At 48.9% G+C, this 20,804-nt stretch overlaps 1 protein-coding gene across 1 annotated transcript; it reads left to right on the top strand.

Annotated features, from left to right (window-relative positions):
• The first annotated feature begins 13,456 nt into the window (after positions 1-13,456).
• On the top strand, positions 13,457-20,804 carry LOC116958719 (gap junction beta-1 protein-like). The gene is made up of 2 exons (XM_076061958.1): positions 13,457-13,801; positions 18,281-20,804. The coding sequence occupies exon 2, from the start codon at positions 18,366-18,368 to the stop codon at positions 19,053-19,055; it is 690 nt and encodes a 229-aa protein (XP_075918073.1). The 5' UTR covers positions 13,457-13,801; positions 18,281-18,365; the 3' UTR covers positions 19,056-20,804.

Below are 20,804 nucleotides of genomic sequence, written 5' to 3' on the forward strand. Positions count from 1 at the left end.
TATGTGTGTGTGTACAGAGTCACAGCAGACCCAGCTATACCAGCAACATCAGTGAGTGTGTTAATCTGCCTGTTTGTGTCTGTGTGTGTCTCTGTGTATGTGTGTGTGTACAGAGTCACAGCAGACCCAGCTATACCAGCAGCATCAGTGAGTGTGTTAATCTGCCTGTTTGAGTCTGTGTGTGTCTCTGTGTATGTGTGTGTGTACAGAGTCACAGCAGACCCAGCTATACCAGCAGCATCAGTGAGTGTGTTAATCTGCCTGTTTGTGTCTGTGTGTGTCTCTGTGTATGTGTGTGTGTACAGAGTCACAGCAGACCCAGCTATACCAGCAGCATCAGTGAGTGTGTTAATCTGCCTGTTTGTGTCTGTGTGTGTCTCTGTATATGTGTGTGTGTGTACAGTCACAGCAGACCCAGCTATACCAGCAGCATCAGTGAGTGTGTTAATCTGCCTGTTTGTGTCTGTGTGTGTCTCTGTGTATGTGTGTGTGTACAGAGTCACAGCAGACCCAGCTATACCAGCAGCATCAGTGAGTGTGTTAATCTGCCTGTTTATGTCTGTGTGTGTCTCTGTGTATGTGTGTGTGTACAGAGTCACAGCAGACCCAGCTATACCAGCAACATCAGTGAGTGTGTTAATCTGCCTGTTTGTGTCTGTGTGTGTCTCTGTGTATGTGTGTGTGTACAGAGTCACAGCAGACCCAGCTATACCAGCAACATCAGTGAGTGTGTTAATCTGCCTGTTTGTGTCTGTGTGTGTCTCTGTGTATGTGTGTGTGTACAGAGTCACAGCAGACCCAGCTATACCAGCAGCATCAGTGAGTGTGTTAATCTGCCTGTTTGTGTCTGTGTGTGTCTCTGTGTATGTGTGTGTGTACAGAGTCACAGCAGACCCAGCTATACCAGCAGCATCAGTGAGTGTGTTAATCTGCCTGTTTGCGTCTGTGTGTGTCTCTGTGTATGTGTGTGTGTACAGAGTCACAGCAGACCCAGCTATACCAGCAGCATCAGTGAGTGTGTTAATCTGCCTGTTTGTGTGTGTGTTTCTCTGTATATGTGTGTGTGTACAGTCACAGCAGACCCAGCTATACCAGCAGCATCAGTGAGTGTGTTAATCTGCCTGTTTGTGTCTGTGTGTGTCTCTGTGTATGTGTGTGTGTACAGAGTCACAGCAGACCCAGCTATACCAGCAGCATCAGTGAGTGTGTTAATCTGCCTGTTTGTGTCTGTGTGTGTCTCTGTGTATGTGTGTGTGTACAGAGTCACAGCAGACCCAGCTATACCAGCAGCATCAGTGAGTGTGTTAATCTGCCTGTTTGTGTCTGTGTGTGTCTCTGTGTATGTGTGTGTGTACAGAGTCACAGCAGACCCAGCTATACCAGCAACATCAGTGAGTGTGTTAATCTGCCTGTTTGTGTCTGTGTGTGTCTCTGTGTATGTGTGTGTGTACAGAGTCACAGCAGACCCAGCTATACCAGCAGCATCAGTGAGTGTGTTAATCTGTCTCTTTGTGTCTGTGTGTGTCTCTGTGTATGTGTGTGTGTACAGAGTCACAGCAGACCCAGCTATACCAGCAGCATCAGTGAGTGTGTTAATCTGCCTGTTTGTGTCTGTGTGTGTCTCTGTGTATGTGTGTGTGTACAGAGTCACAGCAGACCCAGCTATACCAGCAGCATCAGTGAGTGTGTTAATCTGCCTGTTTGTGTCTGTGTGTGTCTCTGTGTATGTGTGTGTGTACAGAGTCACAGCAGACCCAGCTATACCAGCAACATCAGTGAGTGTGTTAATCTGCCTGTTTGTGTCTGTGTGTGTCTCTGTGTATGTGTGTGTGTAGAGAGTCACAGCAGACCCAGCTATACCAGCAGCATCAGTGAGTGTGTTAATCTGCCTGTTTGTGTCTGTGTGTGTCTCTGTATATGTGTGTGTGTACAGTCACAGCAGACCCAGCTATACCAGCAGCATCAGTGAGTGTGTTAATCTGCCTGTTTGTGTCTGTGTGTGTCTCTGTGTATGTGTGTGTGTACAGAGTCACAGCAGACCCAGCTATACCAGCAGCATCAGTGAGTGTGTTAATCTGCCTGTTTGTGTCTGTGTGTGTCTCTGTGTATGTGTGTGTGTACAGAGTCACAGCAGACCCAGCTATACCAGCAACATCAGTGAGTGTGTTAATCTGCCTGTTTGTGTCTGTGTGTGTCTCTGTGTATGTGTGTGTGTACAGAGTCACAGCAGACCCAGCTATACCAGCAGCATCAGTGAGTGTGTTAATCTGTCTCTTTGTGTCTGTGTGTGTCTCTGTGTATGTGTGTGTGTACAGAGTCACAGCAGACCCAGCTATACCAGCAGCATCAGTGAGTGTGTTAATCTGCCTGTTTGTGTCTGTGTGTGTCTCTGTGTATGTGTGTGTGTACAGAGTCACAGCAGACCCAGCTATACCAGCAGCATCAGTGAGTGTGTTAATCTGCCTGTTTGTGTCTGTGTGTGTCTCTGTGTATGTGTGTGTGTACAGAGTCACAGCAGACCCAGCTATACCAGCAACATCAGTGAGTGTGTTAATCTGCCTGTTTGTGTCTGTGTGTGTCTCTGTGTATGTGTGTGTGTACAGAGTCACAGCAGACCCAGCTATACCAGCAGCATCAGTGAGTGTGTTAATCTGCCTGTTTGTGTCTGTGTGTGTCTCTGTATATGTGTGTGTGTACAGTCACAGCAGACCCAGCTATACCAGCAGCATCAGTGAGTGTGTTAATCTGCCTGTTTGTGTCTGTGTGTGTCTCTGTGTATGTGTGTGTGTACAGAGTCACAGCAGACCCAGCTATACCAGCAGCATCAGTGAGTGTGTTAATCTGCCTGTTTGTGTCTGTGTGTGTCTCTGTGTATGTGTGTGTGTACAGAGTCACAGCAGACCCAGCTATACCAGCAACATCAGTGAGTGTGTTAATCTGCCTGTTTGTGTCTGTGTGTGTCTCTGTGTAAGTGTGTGTGTACAGAGTCACAGCAGACCCAGCTATACCAGCAGCATCAGTGAGTGTGTTAATCTGTCTGTTTGTGTCTGTGTGTGTCTCTGTGTATGTGTGTGTGTACAGAGTCACAGCAGACCCAGCTATACCAGCAGCATCAGTGAGTGTGTTAATCTGTCTCTTTGTGTCTGTGTGTGTCTCTGTGTATGTGTGTGTGTACAGAGTCACAGCAGACCCAGCTATACCAGCAGCATCAGTGAGTGTGTTAATCTGTCTGTTTGTGTCTGTGTGTGTCTCTGTGTGTGTGTGTGTACAGAGTCACAGCAGACCCAGCTATACCAGCAGCATCAGTGAGTGTGTTAATCTGTCTCTTTGTGTCTGTGTGTGTCTCTATGTATGTGTGTGTGTACAGAGTCAAAGCAGACCCAGCTATACCAGCAGCATCAGTGAGTGTGTTAATCTGTCTGTTTGTGTCTGTGTGTGTCTCTGTGTATGTGTGTGTGTACAGAGTCACAGCAGACCCAGCTATACCAGCAGCATCAGTGCGTGTGTTAATCTGCCTGTTTGCGTCTGTGTGTGTCTCTGTGTATGTGTGTGTGTACAGAGTCACAGCAGACCCAGCTATACCAGCAGCATCAGTGAGTGTGTTAATCTGCCTGTTTGTGTGTGTGTTTCTCTGTATATGTGTGTGTGTACAGTCACAGCAGACCCAGCTATACCAGCAGCATCAGTGAGTGTGTTAATCTGCCTGTTTGTGTCTGTGTGTGTCTCTGTGTATGTGTTTGTGTACAGAGTCACAGCAGACCCAGCTATACCAGCAGCATCAGTGAGTGTGTTAATCTGCCTGTTTGTGTGTGTGTTTCTCTGTATATGTGTGTGTGTACAGTCACAGCAGACCCAGCTATACCAGCAGCATCAGTGAGTGTGTTAATCTGCCTGTTTGTGTCTGTGTGTGTCTCTGTGTATGTGTGTGTGTACAGAGTCACAGCAGACCCAGCTATACCAGCAGCATCAGTGAGTGTGTTAATCTGCCTGTTTGTGTCTGTGTGTGTCTCTGTGTATGTGTGTGTGTACAGAGTCACAGCAGACCCAGCTATACCAGCAGCATCAGTGAGTGTGTTAATCTGCCTGTTTGTGTCTGTGTGTGTCTCTGTGTATGTGTGTGTGTACAGAGTCACAGCAGACCCAGCTATACCAGCAACATCAGTGAGTGTGTTAATCTGCCTGTTTGTGTCTGTGTGTGTCTCTGTGTATGTGTGTGTGTACAGAGTCACAGCAGACCCAGCTATACCAGCAGCATCAGTGAGTGTGTTAATCTGTCTCTTTGTGTCTGTGTGTGTCTCTGTGTATGTGTGTGTGTACAGAGTCACAGCAGACCCAGCTATACCAGCAGCATCAGTGAGTGTGTTAATCTGCCTGTTTGTGTCTGTGTGTGTCTCTGTGTATGTGTGTGTGTACAGAGTCACAGCAGACCCAGCTATACCAGCAGCATCAGTGAGTGTGTTAATCTGCCTGTTTGTGTCTGTGTGTGTCTCTGTGTATGTGTGTGTGTGTACAGAGTCACAGCAGACCCAGCTATACCAGCAACATCAGTGAGTGTGTTAATCTGCCTGTTTGTGTCTGTGTGTGTCTCTGTGTATGTGTGTGTGTACAGAGTCACAGCAGACCCAGCTATACCAGCAGCATCAGTAAGTGTGTTAATCTGCCTGTTTGTGTCTGTGTGTGTCTCTGTATATGTGTGTGTGTACAGTCACAGCAGACCCAGCTATACCAGCAGCATCAGTGAGTGTGTTAATCTGCCTGTTTGTGTCTGTGTGTGTCTCTGTGTATGTGTGTGTGTACAGAGTCACAGCAGACCCAGCTATACCAGCAGCATCAGTGAGTGTGTTAATCTGCCTGTTTGTGTCTGTGTGTGTCTCTGTGTATGTGTGTGTGTACAGAGTCACAGCAGACCCAGCTATACCAGCAACATCAGTGAGTGTGTTAATCTGCCTGTTTGTGTCTGTGTGTGTCTCTGTGTATGTGTGTGTGTACAGAGTCACAGCAGACCCAGCTATACCAGCAGCATCAGTGAGTGTGTTAATCTGTCTCTTTGTGTCTGTGTGTGTCTCTGTGTATGTGTGTGTGTACAGAGTCACAGCAGACCCAGCTATACCAGCAGCATCAGTGAGTGTGTTAATCTGCCTGTTTGTGTCTGTGTGTGTCTCTGTGTATGTGTGTGTGTACAGAGTCACAGCAGACCCAGCTATACCAGCAGCATCAGTGAGTGTGTTAATCTGTCTGTTTGTGTCTGTGTGTGTCTCTGTGTATGTGTGTGTGTACAGAGTCACAGCAGACCCAGCTATACCAGCAGCATCAGTGCGTGTGTTAATCTGCCTGTTTGCGTCTGTGTGTGTCTCTGTGTATGTGTGTGTGTACAGAGTCACAGCAGACCCAGCTATACCAGCAGCATCAGTGAGTGTGTTAATCTGCCTGTTTGTGTGTGTGTTTCTCTGTATATGTGTGTGTGTACAGTCACAGCAGACCCAGCTATACCAGCAGCATCAGTGAGTGTGTTAATCTGCCTGTTTGTGTCTGTGTGTGTCTCTGTGTATGTGTGTGTGTACAGAGTCACAGCAGACCCAGCTATACCAGCAGCATCAGTGAGTGTGTTAATCTGCCTGTTTGTGTGTGTGTTTCTCTGTATATGTGTGTGTGTACAGTCACAGCAGACCCAGCTATACCAGCAGCATCAGTGAGTGTGTTAATCTGCCTGTTTGTGTCTGTGTGTGTCTCTGTGTATGTGTGTGTGTACAGAGTCACAGCAGACCCAGCTATACCAGCAGCATCAGTGAGTGTGTTAATCTGCCTGTTTGTGTCTGTGTGTGTCTCTGTGTATGTGTGTGTGTACAGAGTCACAGCAGACCCAGCTATACCAGCAGCATCAGTGAGTGTGTTAATCTGCCTGTTTGTGTCTGTGTGTGTCTCTGTGTATGTGTGTGTGTACAGAGTCACAGCAGACCCAGCTATACCAGCAACATCAGTGAGTGTGTTAATCTGCCTGTTTGTGTCTGTGTGTGTCTCTGTGTATGTGTGTGTGTACAGAGTCACAGCAGACCCAGCTATACCAGCAGCATCAGTGAGTGTGTTAATCTGTCTCTTTGTGTCTGTGTGTGTCTCTGTGTATGTGTGTGTGTACAGAGTCACAGCAGACCCAGCTATACCAGCAGCATCAGTGAGTGTGTTAATCTGCCTGTTTGTGTCTGTGTGTGTCTCTGTGTATGTGTGTGTGTACAGAGTCACAGCAGACCCAGCTATACCAGCAGCATCAGTGAGTGTGTTAATCTGCCTGTTTGTGTCTGTGTGTGTCTCTGTGTATGTGTGTGTGTACAGAGTCACAGCAGACCCAGCTATACCAGCAACATCAGTGAGTGTGTTAATCTGCCTGTTTGTGTCTGTGTGTGTCTCTGTGTATGTGTGTGTGTACAGAGTCACAGCAGACCCAGCTATACCAGCAGCATCAGTGAGTGTGTTAATCTGCCTCTTTGTGTCTGTGTGTGTCTCTGTATATGTGTGTGTGTACAGTCACAGCAGACCCAGCTATACCAGCAGCATCAGTGAGTGTGTTAATCTGCCTGTTTGTGTCTGTGTGTGTCTCTGTGTATGTGTGTGTGTACAGAGTCACAGCAGACCCAGCTATACCAGCAGCATCAGTGAGTGTGTTAATCTGCCTGTTTGTGTCTGTGTGTGTCTCTGTGTATGTGTGTGTGTACAGAGTCACAGCAGACCCAGCTATACCAGCAACATCAGTGAGTGTGTTAATCTGCCTGTTTGTGTCTGTGTGTGTCTCTGTGTATGTGTGTGTGTACAGAGTCACAGCAGACCCAGCTATACCAGCAGCATCAGTGAGTGTGTTAATCTGTCTCTTTGTGTCTGTGTGTGTCTCTGTGTATGTGTGTGTGTACAGAGTCACAGCAGACCCAGCTATACCAGCAGCATCAGTGAGTGTGTTAATCTGCCTGTTTGTGTCTGTGTGTGTCTCTGTATATGTGTGTGTGTACAGTCACAGCAGACCCAGCTATACCAGCAGCATCAGTGAGTGTGTTAATCTGCCTGTTTGTGTCTGTGTGTGTCTCTGTGTATGTGTGTGTGTACAGAGTCACAGCAGACCCAGCTATACCAGCAGCATCAATGAGTGTGTTAATCTGCCTGTTTGTGTCTGTGTGTGTCTCTGTGTATGTGTGTGTGTACAGAGTCACAGCAGACCCAGCTATACCAGCAACATCAGTGAGTGTGTTAATCTGCCTGTTTGTGTCTGTGTGTGTCTCTGTGTAAGTGTGTGTGTACAGAGTCACAGCAGACCCAGCTATACCAGCAGCATCAGTGAGTGTGTTAATCTGTCTGTTTGTGTCTGTGTGTGTCTCTGTGTATGTGTGTGTGTACAGAGTCACAGCAGACCCAGCTATACCAGCAGCATCAGTGAGTGTGTTAATCTGTCTCTTTGTGTCTGTGTGTGTCTCTGTGTATGTGTGTGTGTACAGAGTCACAGCAGACCCAGCTATACCAGCAGCATCAGTGAGTGTGTTAATCTGTCTGTTTGTGTCTGTGTGTGTCTCTGTGTGTGTGTGTGTACAGAGTCACAGCAGACCCAGCTATACCAGCAGCATCAGTGAGTGTGTTAATCTGTCTCTTTGTGTCTGTGTGTGTCTCTGTGTATGTGTGTGTGTACAGAGTCAAAGCAGACCCAGCTATACCAGCAGCATCAGTGAGTGTGTTAATCTGTCTGTTTGTGTCTGTGTGTGTCTCTGTGTATGTGTGTGTGTACAGAGTCACAGCAGACCCAGCTATACCAGCAGCATCAGTGCGTGTGTTAATCTGTCTGTTTGCGTCTGTGTGTGTCTCTGTGTATGTGTGTGTGTACAGAGTCACAGCAGACCCAGCTATACCAGCAGCATCAGTGAGTGTGTTAATCTGTCTGTTTATGTCTGTGTGTGTCTCTGTGTGTGTGTGTGTGTACAGAGTCACAGCAGACCCAGCTATACCAGCAGCATCAGTGAGTGTGTTAATCTGCCTGTTTGTGTCTGTGTGTGTCTCTGTGTATGTGTGTGTGTGTACAGAGTCACAGCAGACCCAGCTATACCAGCAGCATCAGTGAGTGTGTTAATCTGCCTGTTTGTGTCTGTGTGTGTCTCTGTGTATTTGTGTGTGTACAGAGTCACAGCAGACCCAGCTATACCAGCAGCATCAGTGAGTGTGTTAATCTGTCTGTTTGTGTCTGTGTGTGTCTCTGTGTATGTGTGTGTGTACAGAGTCACAGCAGACCCAGCTATACCAGCAGCATCAGTGAGTGTGTTAATCTGCCTGTTTGTGTCTGTGTGTGTCTCTGTGTATGTGTGTGTGTGTACAGAGTCACAGCAGACCCAGCTATACCAGCAGCATCAGTGAGTGTGTTAATCTGTCTCTTTGTGTCTGTGTGTGTCTCTGTGTATGTGTGTGTACAGAGTCACAGCAGACCCAGCTATACCAGCAGCATCAGTGAGTGTGTTAATCTGCCTGTTTGCGTCTGTGTGTGTCTCTGTGTATGTGTGTGTGTACAGAGTCACAGCAGACCCAGCTATACCAGCAGCATCAGTGAGTGTGTTAATCTGTCTGTTTGTGTCTGTGTGTGTCTCTGTGTATGTGTGTGTGTACAGAGTCACAGCAGACCCAGCTATACCAGCAGCATCAGTGAGTGTGTTAATCTGCCTGTTTGTGTCTGTGTGTGTCTCTGTATATGTGTGTGTGTACAGTCACAGCAGACCCAGCTATACCAGCAGCATCAGTGAGTGTGTTAATCTGCCTGTTTGTGTCTGTGTGTGTCTCTGTGTATGTGTGTGTGTACAGAGTCACAGCAGACCCAGCTATACCAGCAGCATCAGTGAGTGTGTTAATCTGCCTGTTTGTGTCTGTGTGTGTCTCTGTGTATGTGTGTGTGTACAGAGTCACAGCAGACCCAGCTATACCAGCAACATCAGTGAGTGTGTTAATCTGCCTGTTTGTGTCTGTGTGTGTCTCTGTGTATGTGTGTGTGTACAGAGTCACAGCAGACCCAGCTATACCAGCAGCATCAGTGAGTGTGTTAATCTGCCTGTTTGTGTCTGTGTGTGTCTCTGTGTATGTGTGTGTGTACAGAGTCACAGCAGACCCAGCTATACCAGCAGCATCAGTGAGTGTGTTAATCTGCCTGTTTGTGTCTGTGTGTGTCTCTGTGTATGTGTGTGTGTACAGAGTCACAGCAGACCCAGCTATACCAGCAGCATCAGTGAGTGTGTTAATCTGCCTGTTTGTGTCTGTGTGTGTCTCTGTATATGTGTGTGTGTGTACAGTCACAGCAGACCCAGCTATACCAGCAGCATCAGTGAGTGTGTTAATCTGCCTGTTTGTGTCTGTGTGTGTCTCTGTGTATGTGTGTGTGTACAGAGTCACAGCAGACCCAGCTATACCAGCAGCATCAGTGAGTGTGTTAATCTGCCTGTTTATGTCTGTGTGTGTCTCTGTGTATGTGTGTGTGTACAGAGTCACAGCAGACCCAGCTATACCAGCAACATCAGTGAGTGTGTTAATCTGCCTGTTTGTGTCTGTGTGTGTCTCTGTGTATGTGTGTGTGTACAGAGTCACAGCAGACCCAGCTATACCAGCAGCATCAGTGAGTGTGTTAATCTGCCTGTTTGTGTCTGTGTGTGTCTCTGTATATGTGTGTGTGTACAGTCACAGCAGACCCAGCTATACCAGCAGCATCAGTGAGTGTGTTCATCTGCCTGTTTGTGTCTGTGTGTGTCTCTGCATATGTGTGTGTGTACAGAGTCACAGCAGACCCAGCTATACCAGCAGCATCAGTGAGTGTGTTAATCTGCCTGTTTGTGTCTGTGTGTGTCTCTGTGTATGTGTGTGTGTACAGAGTCACAGCAGACCCAGCTATACCAGCAGCATCAGTGAGTGTGTTAATCTATCTGTTTGTGTCTGTCTGTGTCTCTGTGTATGTGTGTGTGTACAGAGTCACAGCAGACCCAGCTATACCAGCAGCATCAGTGAGTGTGTTAATCTGCCTGTTTGTGTCTGTGTGTGTCTCTGTGTATGTGTGTGTACAGAGTCACAGCAGACCCAGCTATACCAGCAGCATCAGTGAGTGTGTTAATCTGTCTGTTTGTGTCTGTGTGTGTCTCTGTGTATGTGTGTGTGTACAGAGTCACAGCAGACCCAGCTATACCAGCAGCATCAGTGAGTGTGTTAATCTATCTGTGTGTGTCTGTGTGTGTGTCTGTTTAGTCCGGCAAAACAACCCCCTACCTCCTCGCGGTGCCGGACGGGCAACTCTGTCGTGGACAGTGCTGTGGGGGGAGGGCCAATTCCGATTGGCTCCTCCCCTCATGGCGTCTGTGACCACCACAGGGGTTAAATGGGGGCTCTGGACGGGTGCGAGGGGCTGGTAACCCCTCCACCTTCAAAAATGTACCACTAAACCACGACTGAAATATGTGACTAATAAGCTTGTGCCGGAGGCCCTAGGGGGACAGGCGTCTATGACGTCTCCTGGCCAAACCCCAATTGGCGGAGCCAGGAGATTGAATCTCTACCCTCGGGACACCTCCAGAAACAACAAAAAGTCACTTCGTGTGGCCACGTGGAATGATCGAACACTCACTGCGGAGGAGGGGCTGCCACTCCTCTGTCGGGAGCTGGACCGGTACCACCTGGATCTCTGTGGCATTCAGGAGGTCTGGTGGACCAGTTCTGGCTCCTGCCACCATAAGGGGTGGACAGTCCTCTCCTCAGGGCAGCAGACTGCCAAACATCAGGGTGTCGCTCTTCTTTTGAACAAAAGAATGAAGGGGGCGTGGGAGCATGGCGGTGAGGTGTGGGAAGCGGTAAGCCCCAGGCTACTTTGGGCTCACCTTCCCATCAACCGGAGGCAAGGAGTGGTGGTCGTGGTTACTTATGCCCCTACCGAAGACGAACATTCATGGAGGCATGCAGGCAAAGCAGATGAGTCAGATGCCTTCTATGACCTGTCACAGGTGCTGGCTAAAGTGGCCCCTCGGGATAGAGTCATCTTGTTGGGTGACTTCAATGCCCGAGTTGGTCATGATGCTGGCACCTGGTCTGGAGTGATTGGAAGGCATGGGCCAGATCAGCTCAATAACAACGGTAGGAGGCTGCTAGATTTGTGTGCAGCCCATGGGCTTTTAATTACCAACACGCTCTTCCGGCATCGGCGCATCCACACAATATCATGGATGCATGCCGGGTCCAAGCAGGACTACATAGTGACAGACCAGCGGATGCGAGCCCATGTCTATGACACCAGGACCTCCCGTGGAGCTGATCTGCCCTCTGACCATCGACTAGTCATCTGTAAGATGCGCCTGCCATTCTTCCACTCCGGTGGTGGGTGTACACCCAGGACCCCATTCCAACCTAAAGTGGCCTGGTCTCAGTTATCTGATGAAAGTTGCAAGCGAGAATTTCATCATCGCTTGCGGCTGGGGTTGGCATCGTCCCCCACTCCTCCTGATGTCGAGGGTAAATGGGCGAGGTTAAGGACTGTGACTCATGCAGCTGCAATGGCTGCTTTGGGTACGCGGTCCAGACCTCCCCAGAGACCCTGGCTGACAGAGGAGGTGTTCAGGATGGTTGAGCAAAGCGACAGGCCCACTGTCATTGGCTACAAAATCCTACGTCAGAGAATGAGGAGGCTTACCGCAGCCTTCGCTCGGAGGTTCAGAGAGCCGTGAGGCGCTGCAAGGATGGGTGGTGGTCGCGGGTTGCTGAGGAGATGGAGTCTGCCTCCGTGGCCCGTGATCACAAATCTCTATTTAACTCCATCAAAAAAGTAACCTGCAGCGCCACACCTATTACCATCATTAGGGGAAAAAACGGTGATCCAATTTCCGACCCCCAGGAACAGGTTTGCAGATTTGCTGAGCATTTCTGTGAGGTCCTGGGGGAGGGGAAATCCCTCAGCCAAGAAAACATCGTGGCACAAAGTGGGGATGACCCTGGTGAGGCTGCAGTGCCTCAAATATTGGAAGTCACCCCCTGTGAGTGGCTGGCTGAGGTGCCATCTGTTGAAGTACAGAAGGCGATCCGGAGTCTTGAGACCAGTAAAGGCACCGGGTAGAGATGATCTCCCAAGCGAAATGCTGAGGGAGGGTGGCGTTTGTGCACAGACTGCCCTATATGACATCATAACAACAGTCTGGACCACTGGACGAGTTCCGCAGGATTGGAAGGATGCCCTGGTGGTCCCCCTCTTTAAGAAGGGGGACCGCACAGACTGTAACAACTACAGGGGCATCTCACTCCTCAGTGTTCCGGGAAAGGTCCTGGCAAGGATTATTCAACATCACCTTGCCAGGCACGCTGAGGAGAGGCTTGCGGAGCCCCAATGCGGTTTCAGGAAAGGGCGGTCCTGCACAGATGCCATATTTTCTGTCCGTCTGCTACAGCAGAGGTGTAGGGAATTCCAACAAGACCTACATCTCTGCTTTATTGACCTGGTCAAGGCCTATGATACCATCAGTAGGCCTGGGCTCTGGGTTGTTCTTCATGCTTTTGGAGTACCTGACCCTCTGCTCACGATCATTAAGGACCTTCATGATGGTGAGCGGGCCCGGGTAAAACTCCGTGGCCGGGAGTCAGAGCCATTCCCTGTACACCTTGGGGTGCGACAGGATGTCCTCTGGCTCCCACATTATTTAACATCTATTTTGACCACGTAGTTCATGAAGCCTTCAATAGCTGTACCAGGGGAATCTCCATTTGGTACAGATATAATGGGAGGCTGATCGATGCCCGGGTGCGGTCAAGGGATGGCGTTATGTATGCAGATGATTTGGTAATAGCTGCTCATTCAGAGGAGGAGTTGGAGATGCTGCTGCTGAGACTAGAGCATGCCACTAACAGATGGGGCCTTACCATCAGCCTCACCAAAACTAAGCACCTGCCTGGGTATTTTGTACCATCGGACACTGCACCCCCACAACTCCCAATTGGTGATGGGGCAGTTGTGGAGAGAGTGGAGAGTTTCCCATACCTGGGCAGTGTGCTTATGACCGGCTCCAGTTTAACAGCAGAGGTCTCACTCCGAATCAGTCGAGCGGCAATATCTTTTCATCGGTTGCGTAACGCTGTGTGGAAGCTACCTGGTCTATCTCTCCGCACTAAGCTTCAGGTCTTCTCGGCTTCGGTCATTCCCTCCCTTCTCTATGCTTGCGAAACGTGGACCCCCCTAATGGAACATCTTCGCCGGTTAGAAACATTTAGGCTAGCCTGCCTACGATCCATCTTGGGTTTAACCAGGCTGGATTGTGTGAGGAGCTCACATATCCTTGAAAGATCTGGGCAAGGTCCCATCGGTGAGCTCCTCCGGCAGACAAGGCTGCGTTGGCTGGGTCATGTAGCCTGCATGCCCAGCCACCGCATGCCGAAACAGCTTTTGTTTAAATGGATCGAGGGGGCTAATCGGGCGTGGCACGTGCTAGAGAAGAGATGGAGTGATGTGGTACAGGAGGACGTGGAGCTGAGTGGACTTGCCGATGACTGGTACCAGCGGTGTCAAGATCGGACTCTGTGGAGGAGGCTCGTGAAGGACGCTGCTACTGGGCAGTTGGAGGCAGTCGCCCTCCAACAACAACGGAGGGCGGAGGAGCGACGCTCACAACAACGAGCGGAGCGCCGGGTGGCTAAAGCACAGCAGATTGGCACAGTAGGGGACACAGGTGGTGCATCAGCCAGTCATCTCAGTCATCTCAGTCAGCCGACCCGTGGCACCTGGATCTGCCCCGTGACCTCCTGCCCGCGGGCGTTCGACACTTCACGTGGCCTCAAGGTGCACATGGTCTGGCACAAGCGTCGTGGTGACGTCACCGCCACTTAGTGGCGAATGGCGGTTGTTGTTGTTGTGTGTGTGCACGTGCGTGTGTGTGTGCGTGTGGAAAAAATGTACGATACGATTATGGTGGATATTATTACAGAATATCGTAGTATCGCCATATCGAGATAACTTTCGGAGTTAATAACTTTAAAAATATTGTACAATTCTGGAAGAGCGTTCCGAACTTTGTAAGCGTTTGCATTGTGTGAACGTCATCATTTGGAACGAACCAACTTACCGCTTTAAATTGGGGGGGTCACAGACGCGATATATTTTTAATATATAAATATATACATCTCCAACAGCAATACAATGACAAAGCGACCGTGAATATGTAATATATATTTCATAGTAGATCATTCAGCATATATTGTTTGAGTAAATATGATTCCAATTATGTGATGGAAGTGAAAGTATAAGATTGATAGTTTGAGCATCAACCCTTCGCTGGGAGTGGTAGCTCCCAAGTGCAAATGGCTGACGTCTCAAGCCCGGCTCCCAGGACGCTTCGAAACTGTTCAGAACATAACGACTCCCCCCCCCCCCCCCCCCTAAACTTGCACGAACAATTTCTCTCGCCCCATAAAACTCTGAGCAGGATTGAACTCACGCGAACTGGTAAGTGGGTGTTTTGGTTTAAAATTTTGACCAAAAAAAAATCCGGTGTTGTGTGACCCCGTGCGGTGGTGACACCGCAGGCTGTGGTTGCTCCCCGCCGGGGAAGGCGTCTCCTCGGTAGGCAATCCAGGCCATTCAGGCCCTCCCTGGCATCTCGGGCCTAGTCTGTCACAAAGAAAATAAAGAATTAGACATGCTTTGTGGAACTGTTTTCAAAGTAAGATACACAGGCAGCAGTCGTAAGAAAAAAGGCCGAAAGACAATCGTCAGTAACAGAGGTGTTATGAAAAAGGGCCATTGCCCGATTATGCACTACAGTATTTTTAAGTACAGTGTTATTGGTAAATATGTAGGGGTTTTTCTCTCGTGATATACCCGTCTTTGTGTTTGTCCTCATGCTTTGGGTTTCGGGCTGTTCCACGCGAGTTTGAAGCCTTTGGTTAAACGAGGTAACACAACGACGGGTTAAGTTATCTTTTGATGCATCACAGCTGTCAACCCGTACGGTTTACCCCGTATTCTTGTACAGAGACATTGAGTTTTCACGGCCATTCGGGGTACAGCCGTTTCAATACGGGCAAAAAAACATGCTTTGGTAACATAATTTTGTCTATTTGTTTGTGTTTCTACATTGTGATGGGACTCCGTAGGATGAACGTTGATACTGGTAGGAACGAAGTTGTAAACTGAGTGTACCAGCCTGCAATAGATTAATGTGTCCGTCCGTCCATCCCCCTTCAATAGACAGCGCAGAGACTTGTCCTACCAGCCCACCCTGCAGGGACCTGTTATTTATAAAGACACGTGGTGGCCAATATGGTCTGAATTGATCTGTAATAAGGTAGGGCACTGATATGGGGTTGACAGCTACGTGGTGGTGAGTGTACTCGTAGTGATTGTCTATTTGTGTGTTTTTCCCTTGTGATGGGATGTTGTTGTTGTAGGCAGCTGCGGGACTGTGCAACGTTGGTGAGTGGCAGACATCCATTGTAGAGTACAATGTTACTATGCTCCCACGTTTGCGCTACCCTCCTCCACCAAGCCACACGGACTAGCCTGGTGAAGTATGGTCAAATCGCGACCCGGGGCGGCGTGGGGAGTCCCTCGTCCAGCAATAGATTAACAAAATGGCTCCAACTGTATATATTTAAAATAAGTAACATTTAAAAATACGTTTTTTTTTTAAACACGCTTCGTTGAAATGTACCGTACGAGTAATGGCAGAACTCCACGACTCCAGGAAGTGGCCCCGAAGCTTGCCACAACGTAAGGGGCCCGTGGTGATTTACAGCCAACGTCAGTTGAGCAGTGGACAATTAGACCCTAGCCTAAACGTAAGATATATAAAAGATTGCTTCAAAATATCTATTTTTAATGATAGAATATCGTATTGCAGTCGATACGACATTGGGAAGTGGGTTAAAATTGAGTTACAAGATTTGAGGATACAACATAGTTGAGGATACGACAGACAAGAGTGAGTTAAATAAAAGCGTGTAATAATAAAATACATCTCCTGCTGTAGTTAGAATTTGGTGATGCTAAAATGGCGCAGCCATGTTTAAGGTGTGTGACAGTTTCACTAATGCCACACGGACACATTCTGTGTCAGCTGTAGTAGACACGTGTGTTGGAATATTACAGTCCACTTCCACACAGCATTGGAGTAGTTTCTCTTTCCACGTGACAAGTGCCGTCTCAAAGACGTTGGGGATTATGGCCTTCCTCTTTAGCGCTGTCAAGAATGTTGCATTGGACACTCCCAGTTGTATACATTTGTTCAAATTGCTTACGTGGCTTAATTAATGACACAAATGCACACCATGGTTTCTCATTGAAAAATTGGTAAATTTCTCAATATCACTGTCCTGGGCACAAAAGCAAAGTTTGTGGGGAATAATAGCCATTTTCTATAGTTTTGAGGCAAAGGCAATTATAAAATAACACTTTACTACCCGGGAACAGAAATCGTGTTACATAGTGATATAATCACGCGCAAGTGACATCCTCCACATCGACCAGCTCCCCTCGTTAATAATCATGAGCAGGTGACGTCACTCCACATGGAGCACCCTCCCCCTCGTTAATAATCATGAGCAGGTGACGTCACTCCACATGGAGCACCCTCCCCCCTCATTAATAAGCATGAGCAGGTGACGTCACTCCACATGGAGCACCCTCCCCCCTCATTAATAATCATGAGCAGGTGACGTCACTCCACATGGAACAGCCCCACTCATTAATAATAATTATAAGGTGACGTCCTCCAAATGGACACCCCCCCCCCATTCATAATAATTAGCGGCTGACGTCACTCCACATGGGGGGGGGGGGCGAGGTGCCTCAGCGTCAATTTACAACCCTCACGACAAAGGCGGAACCCTCACGTCACGCGATCTCCGTAACGCTGTTGTTGAGACATCAAAGTAAGAAGGACGTCACGATGAACAAGGAATTATAACCTTTACACGAAATAGGTCTGTGTCACTGCGCCCTTACAAATTGCACACGCATTGATGTAACGAGTGAGACGTCACGGTCAGCTTTTCGCTTGCAAGTTTCACATTTACCGCAATGCACCCGTCACTGGACGGGCGAAAGGCGAGTGATTATTTACAGCCCTTCTTTCACTCCACTGTTGGATGAAGGTGAACCCAGGCCACGTATGCCGTTGGGGATATTTGACCGCGTTTCACCACTTTGATCGATGACGTGGAAATGGGGATCCTCGACGTGGGAGCATAGAAGTAGAGTACGACAATGCAGTTTGCTGAACTGCCTTGGGCTTGGTGCTTGCCGATCCAAGCACTGTGAGTGGCGCAACTCTGCAAAGTTGAAACTGGAGCACCTAGAGAACCCACGCGTGTGAAGGGGGCAACGCTCTATCCCATGCAGATGGAATAGATGGAATCCACATATCATGGGACCTTTTTTTGCCAGTATCTAAGTATGAAGGTATGAAACGTAAAAATAGATGGAGTCCACGTTTGCTGCACCGCTTTCTCCTGATGAGCCAGAGTACGGCAACCTCCCCGAAGCACACGGCAAGGAAGTTTCACAACATTTGTGTGATCCACCAACCCACGCTGCCTCCACGGTTCTGGACTAGAGGCCATGTGCAGTATAGCCACCACCGGCCAACTGGTCAGGTAACGAGGGATCATATTGTTAGAATTCAAGTTCACAATCTCATTCAGTCATCTGTCCTTTTGGTCTCGTTTGTATTGTTTCTCAAATGTGCGTGTCTCGCTATTGCAGTGTCGCTTGCTCCGTTAGTCTACATCAGTGATTCTTCACCTTTACTGCAGCCTTGCACCCCTTTGGCTCTCAGTTATTTAACAAAATGTGCAATGTTAATAAATACATGGAGGGTTTTATGAAACAAAGTAGGTTGTGCGTACGTGCCCGTGCTTAATTTGTGTTCGGCTGATTTACCTTCTAAAAACATCGAGCCATTTCTCGCACCACCAGATAAAGGGCATCTCGCACGCCCAAGGGGTGCATGCATCACAGGTTAAGAACCACTGCTCTAGAGGTATTGAAGTGGTTTGGTTCACAAGGACAGACGAAGTGCGGCATGTTACACAAAAATGGGGCAGGACGAGATGGGAAATGCACGACTGTCAATTCCTGGATTGGAGGTGACACACGATGATGACTTCGCACATCATTAAAGTTTTAAACAGTCGTTTATCACACCCATTGTTCGATGCACGTGTCCGGAACGCGTAAAAATCTATGGTAATCGATGACTCGACGTATCCCTGCGCACGATAGATTAAAAACTCGTTTATCTCCATTTCTGTCTTTGAACAGGGAACGGGAGAGTGGAACCGAGTAAATTCATCAACCAAAGCCCCTTCGCTCAGCACCTGGCAGCAAGACGAGGCCGGCTGGCGCCATGAACTGGGCCGGCCTCTACGCGGTGCTGAGCGGCGCCAATCGCTACTCCACGTCCATCGGCCACGTGTGGCTCTCCGTGCTCTTCATCTTCCGCATCATGGTGCTGGTGGTGGCGGCCGAGAGAGTGTGGGGCGATGAGAAGTCCGGTTTTGTGTGCAACACGCTGCAGCCGGGCTGCCAGAACGTGTGCTACGACCACTACTTCCCCATCTCGAAAGTGCGCCTCTGGGCCCTGCAGCTCATCTTCGTGTCGACGCCGGCGCTGCTCGTGGCCATGCACATCGCTCACCGCCACCGCAGGGCCAAGCGGAAGACGCGGCGGTGCGGGCGGCCCTGCGACGTCGCCATATTGAAGCCGCCAACCGACGGCGTGCTGCTGTGCACGTACGTGGTGAGCGTGCTCTTTCGCGTCGTCTTCGAGTGCTCTTTCCTCTACGCGTTCCACTTCATCTACAGCGGCGTCACGATGCCGCGGCTCCTCAAGTGCGACGCGTCGCCCTGCCCCAACACCGTGGACTGCTTCGTTTCGCGCCCCACCGAGAAGACCATCTTCACCATCTTCATGCTGGCCGCGTCGGCCGTCTGTCTGTTGCTCAACCTGGCCGAGCTGCTCCACCTGCTGGCACGCTACTGCAGCCACGTTTGCCGGCGCGGCTCAGAGCGCCGCTCAGGCGGAGGGAGCGGCTAGCGCGGCCGGTGGAAGAGGCGGGAGGGGGGCGCGTCGACGAGCGAGGGGGGCGTCGGGGTGCCCCCCGGGCCAGCGGAAGGGCGACGGCGAGAGGGGACGCAGTCGGTCGAGGACGCCGGAGCCGGGCAGTGGCGGCGGTGGTGACCGCAGGGCCGGGCAACGGCGGTGGCGGTGGTGCCCGCCCAGCTGGGAGGAGGCCTGAGCAGACATCCTTTGTGGGTGCCTCGCCCGACTCCACACGGTGTATACGTGAGCAAGCGATGTAACGTAATTATGTCGTGCGCAGTTTTTTGCGATGGAATGAAGGCAATGGACTAATTTCACTATTAACATTATGTTCACATTGTTATTAGAATTACGTTTTATATATGTAAGAATCTGAATTCGAGGTGTTTTGTTTGGTGCACCACATTAATGGTGTCATTCCTCCAGGGCCCGTCGAGCCACTGGGCACACACACCTTTGCATGGTTTGCTTACACCGAGCGTTGCCACTGTCCATTCGCGAGCCAAGCGGCTTCCCTAAGCCCGCGGTGGAAATCTCACACGACCGTGCCGGGGGACCGCTCTCTCTAGAAGATTACTGCTGTTGACTTCCCACAAAGCCGTGCCCGATTTCACCGACCACAGGATGGATGATGGACCGAGTGGACGCCCACACTGACGGGGATTTGAACTCCGCAGATTCTCGACCCGGGCGGCTTCGTTCACAGCGCCACACGGCGTGGGACTTTATTAACTTTATTTCTAAACGATTGCTTAAAATAATACGCAACAATAACGATGGCAATAACTGCTATCTCAATAAAAAAAGTCACCAAGAACAATAATTTGATCTTAAGTGGAGAGGGGTGGTGACTGCCAGGTTCTTACATTGTTTACAGCCATTGTAATTAAAGCTGAACTAACAAAGGTGTCAAGTCTCGACTGGATACAGAGTGAGTTCAGTATTGCTCGTTGGGCGCTCTTGAAAGCCAAACGATAGCAATAAAAAATAAATTCAAAACAAGATTGGACATCACAGAGCAAGAACCTTCATCAACAAATACTCTAATATACAGAACTGTATTTTATGCATATCTTAAAAAAACATATGTAAAAACACATGTTCACAGATTTATGTTAAAGGCAGTGGGAGCTTTACTTGGTTAACGCTCAGGGTATGTTTTATAAGTTAGTCCAGAAAAACATTTACAATCACACTGCGCCATGTAATACATGCAAAACACACGTGGGTTTATGCTCTGTCACACTTGAGAAAGAGAGATATTTTTTTACAGAATTTTGTGTCTTGTCACAAATCACCAAACCAATGCAAATTGAGATTTTGGATAGGTCTACGCACACACGGGACACAATGCGTTTGTTAAAACTCCCCTTATCACCGCAAAGCAAACCACACTGTGGGTTTTATAATAGACTCTCCTTTTGCCGATCCAAGGGACGGGTGTATTGCAATAAGTCTGAAACTTGCAAGCGAAAAGCAGATCGCGACATGATATATTCATTGCGTCAATTTGCATTCAATCAGTAAGGCTGCAGTGACACAGACCAATTTCATTTAAAAGTTATAATCCCTTGTTCATCATGACGTCCTTTTTACTTTGTCTCAACATCGTTACGGAGATCATGTGACGTGAGGGTTCTGCCTTTGTAGTTAGGGTTATAAGGGGCCATCCATTTAGTACGTACGCATGGAGGGGGGAGGGGGGATTAACCCAAATGTGTACGCTTGCGTATGGGGGGTCTA

This window comes from Petromyzon marinus, unplaced genomic scaffold, assembly GCF_048934315.1.
Source record: "Petromyzon marinus isolate PM22_M1 ecotype Great Lakes invasive population unplaced genomic scaffold, UKy_Petmar_22M1.pri1.0 PM_G_Scaffold_45, whole genome shotgun sequence".
In the NCBI taxonomy this organism is placed as follows: domain Eukaryota; kingdom Metazoa; phylum Chordata; class Hyperoartia; order Petromyzontiformes; family Petromyzontidae; genus Petromyzon; species Petromyzon marinus.

Excerpts from the sequence above, each read along its gene's own strand:
- LOC116958719 (XM_076061958.1), top strand. The coding sequence starts at position 18,366 with ATGAACTGGGCCGGCCTCTACGCGGTGCTGAGCGGCGCCAATCGCTAC.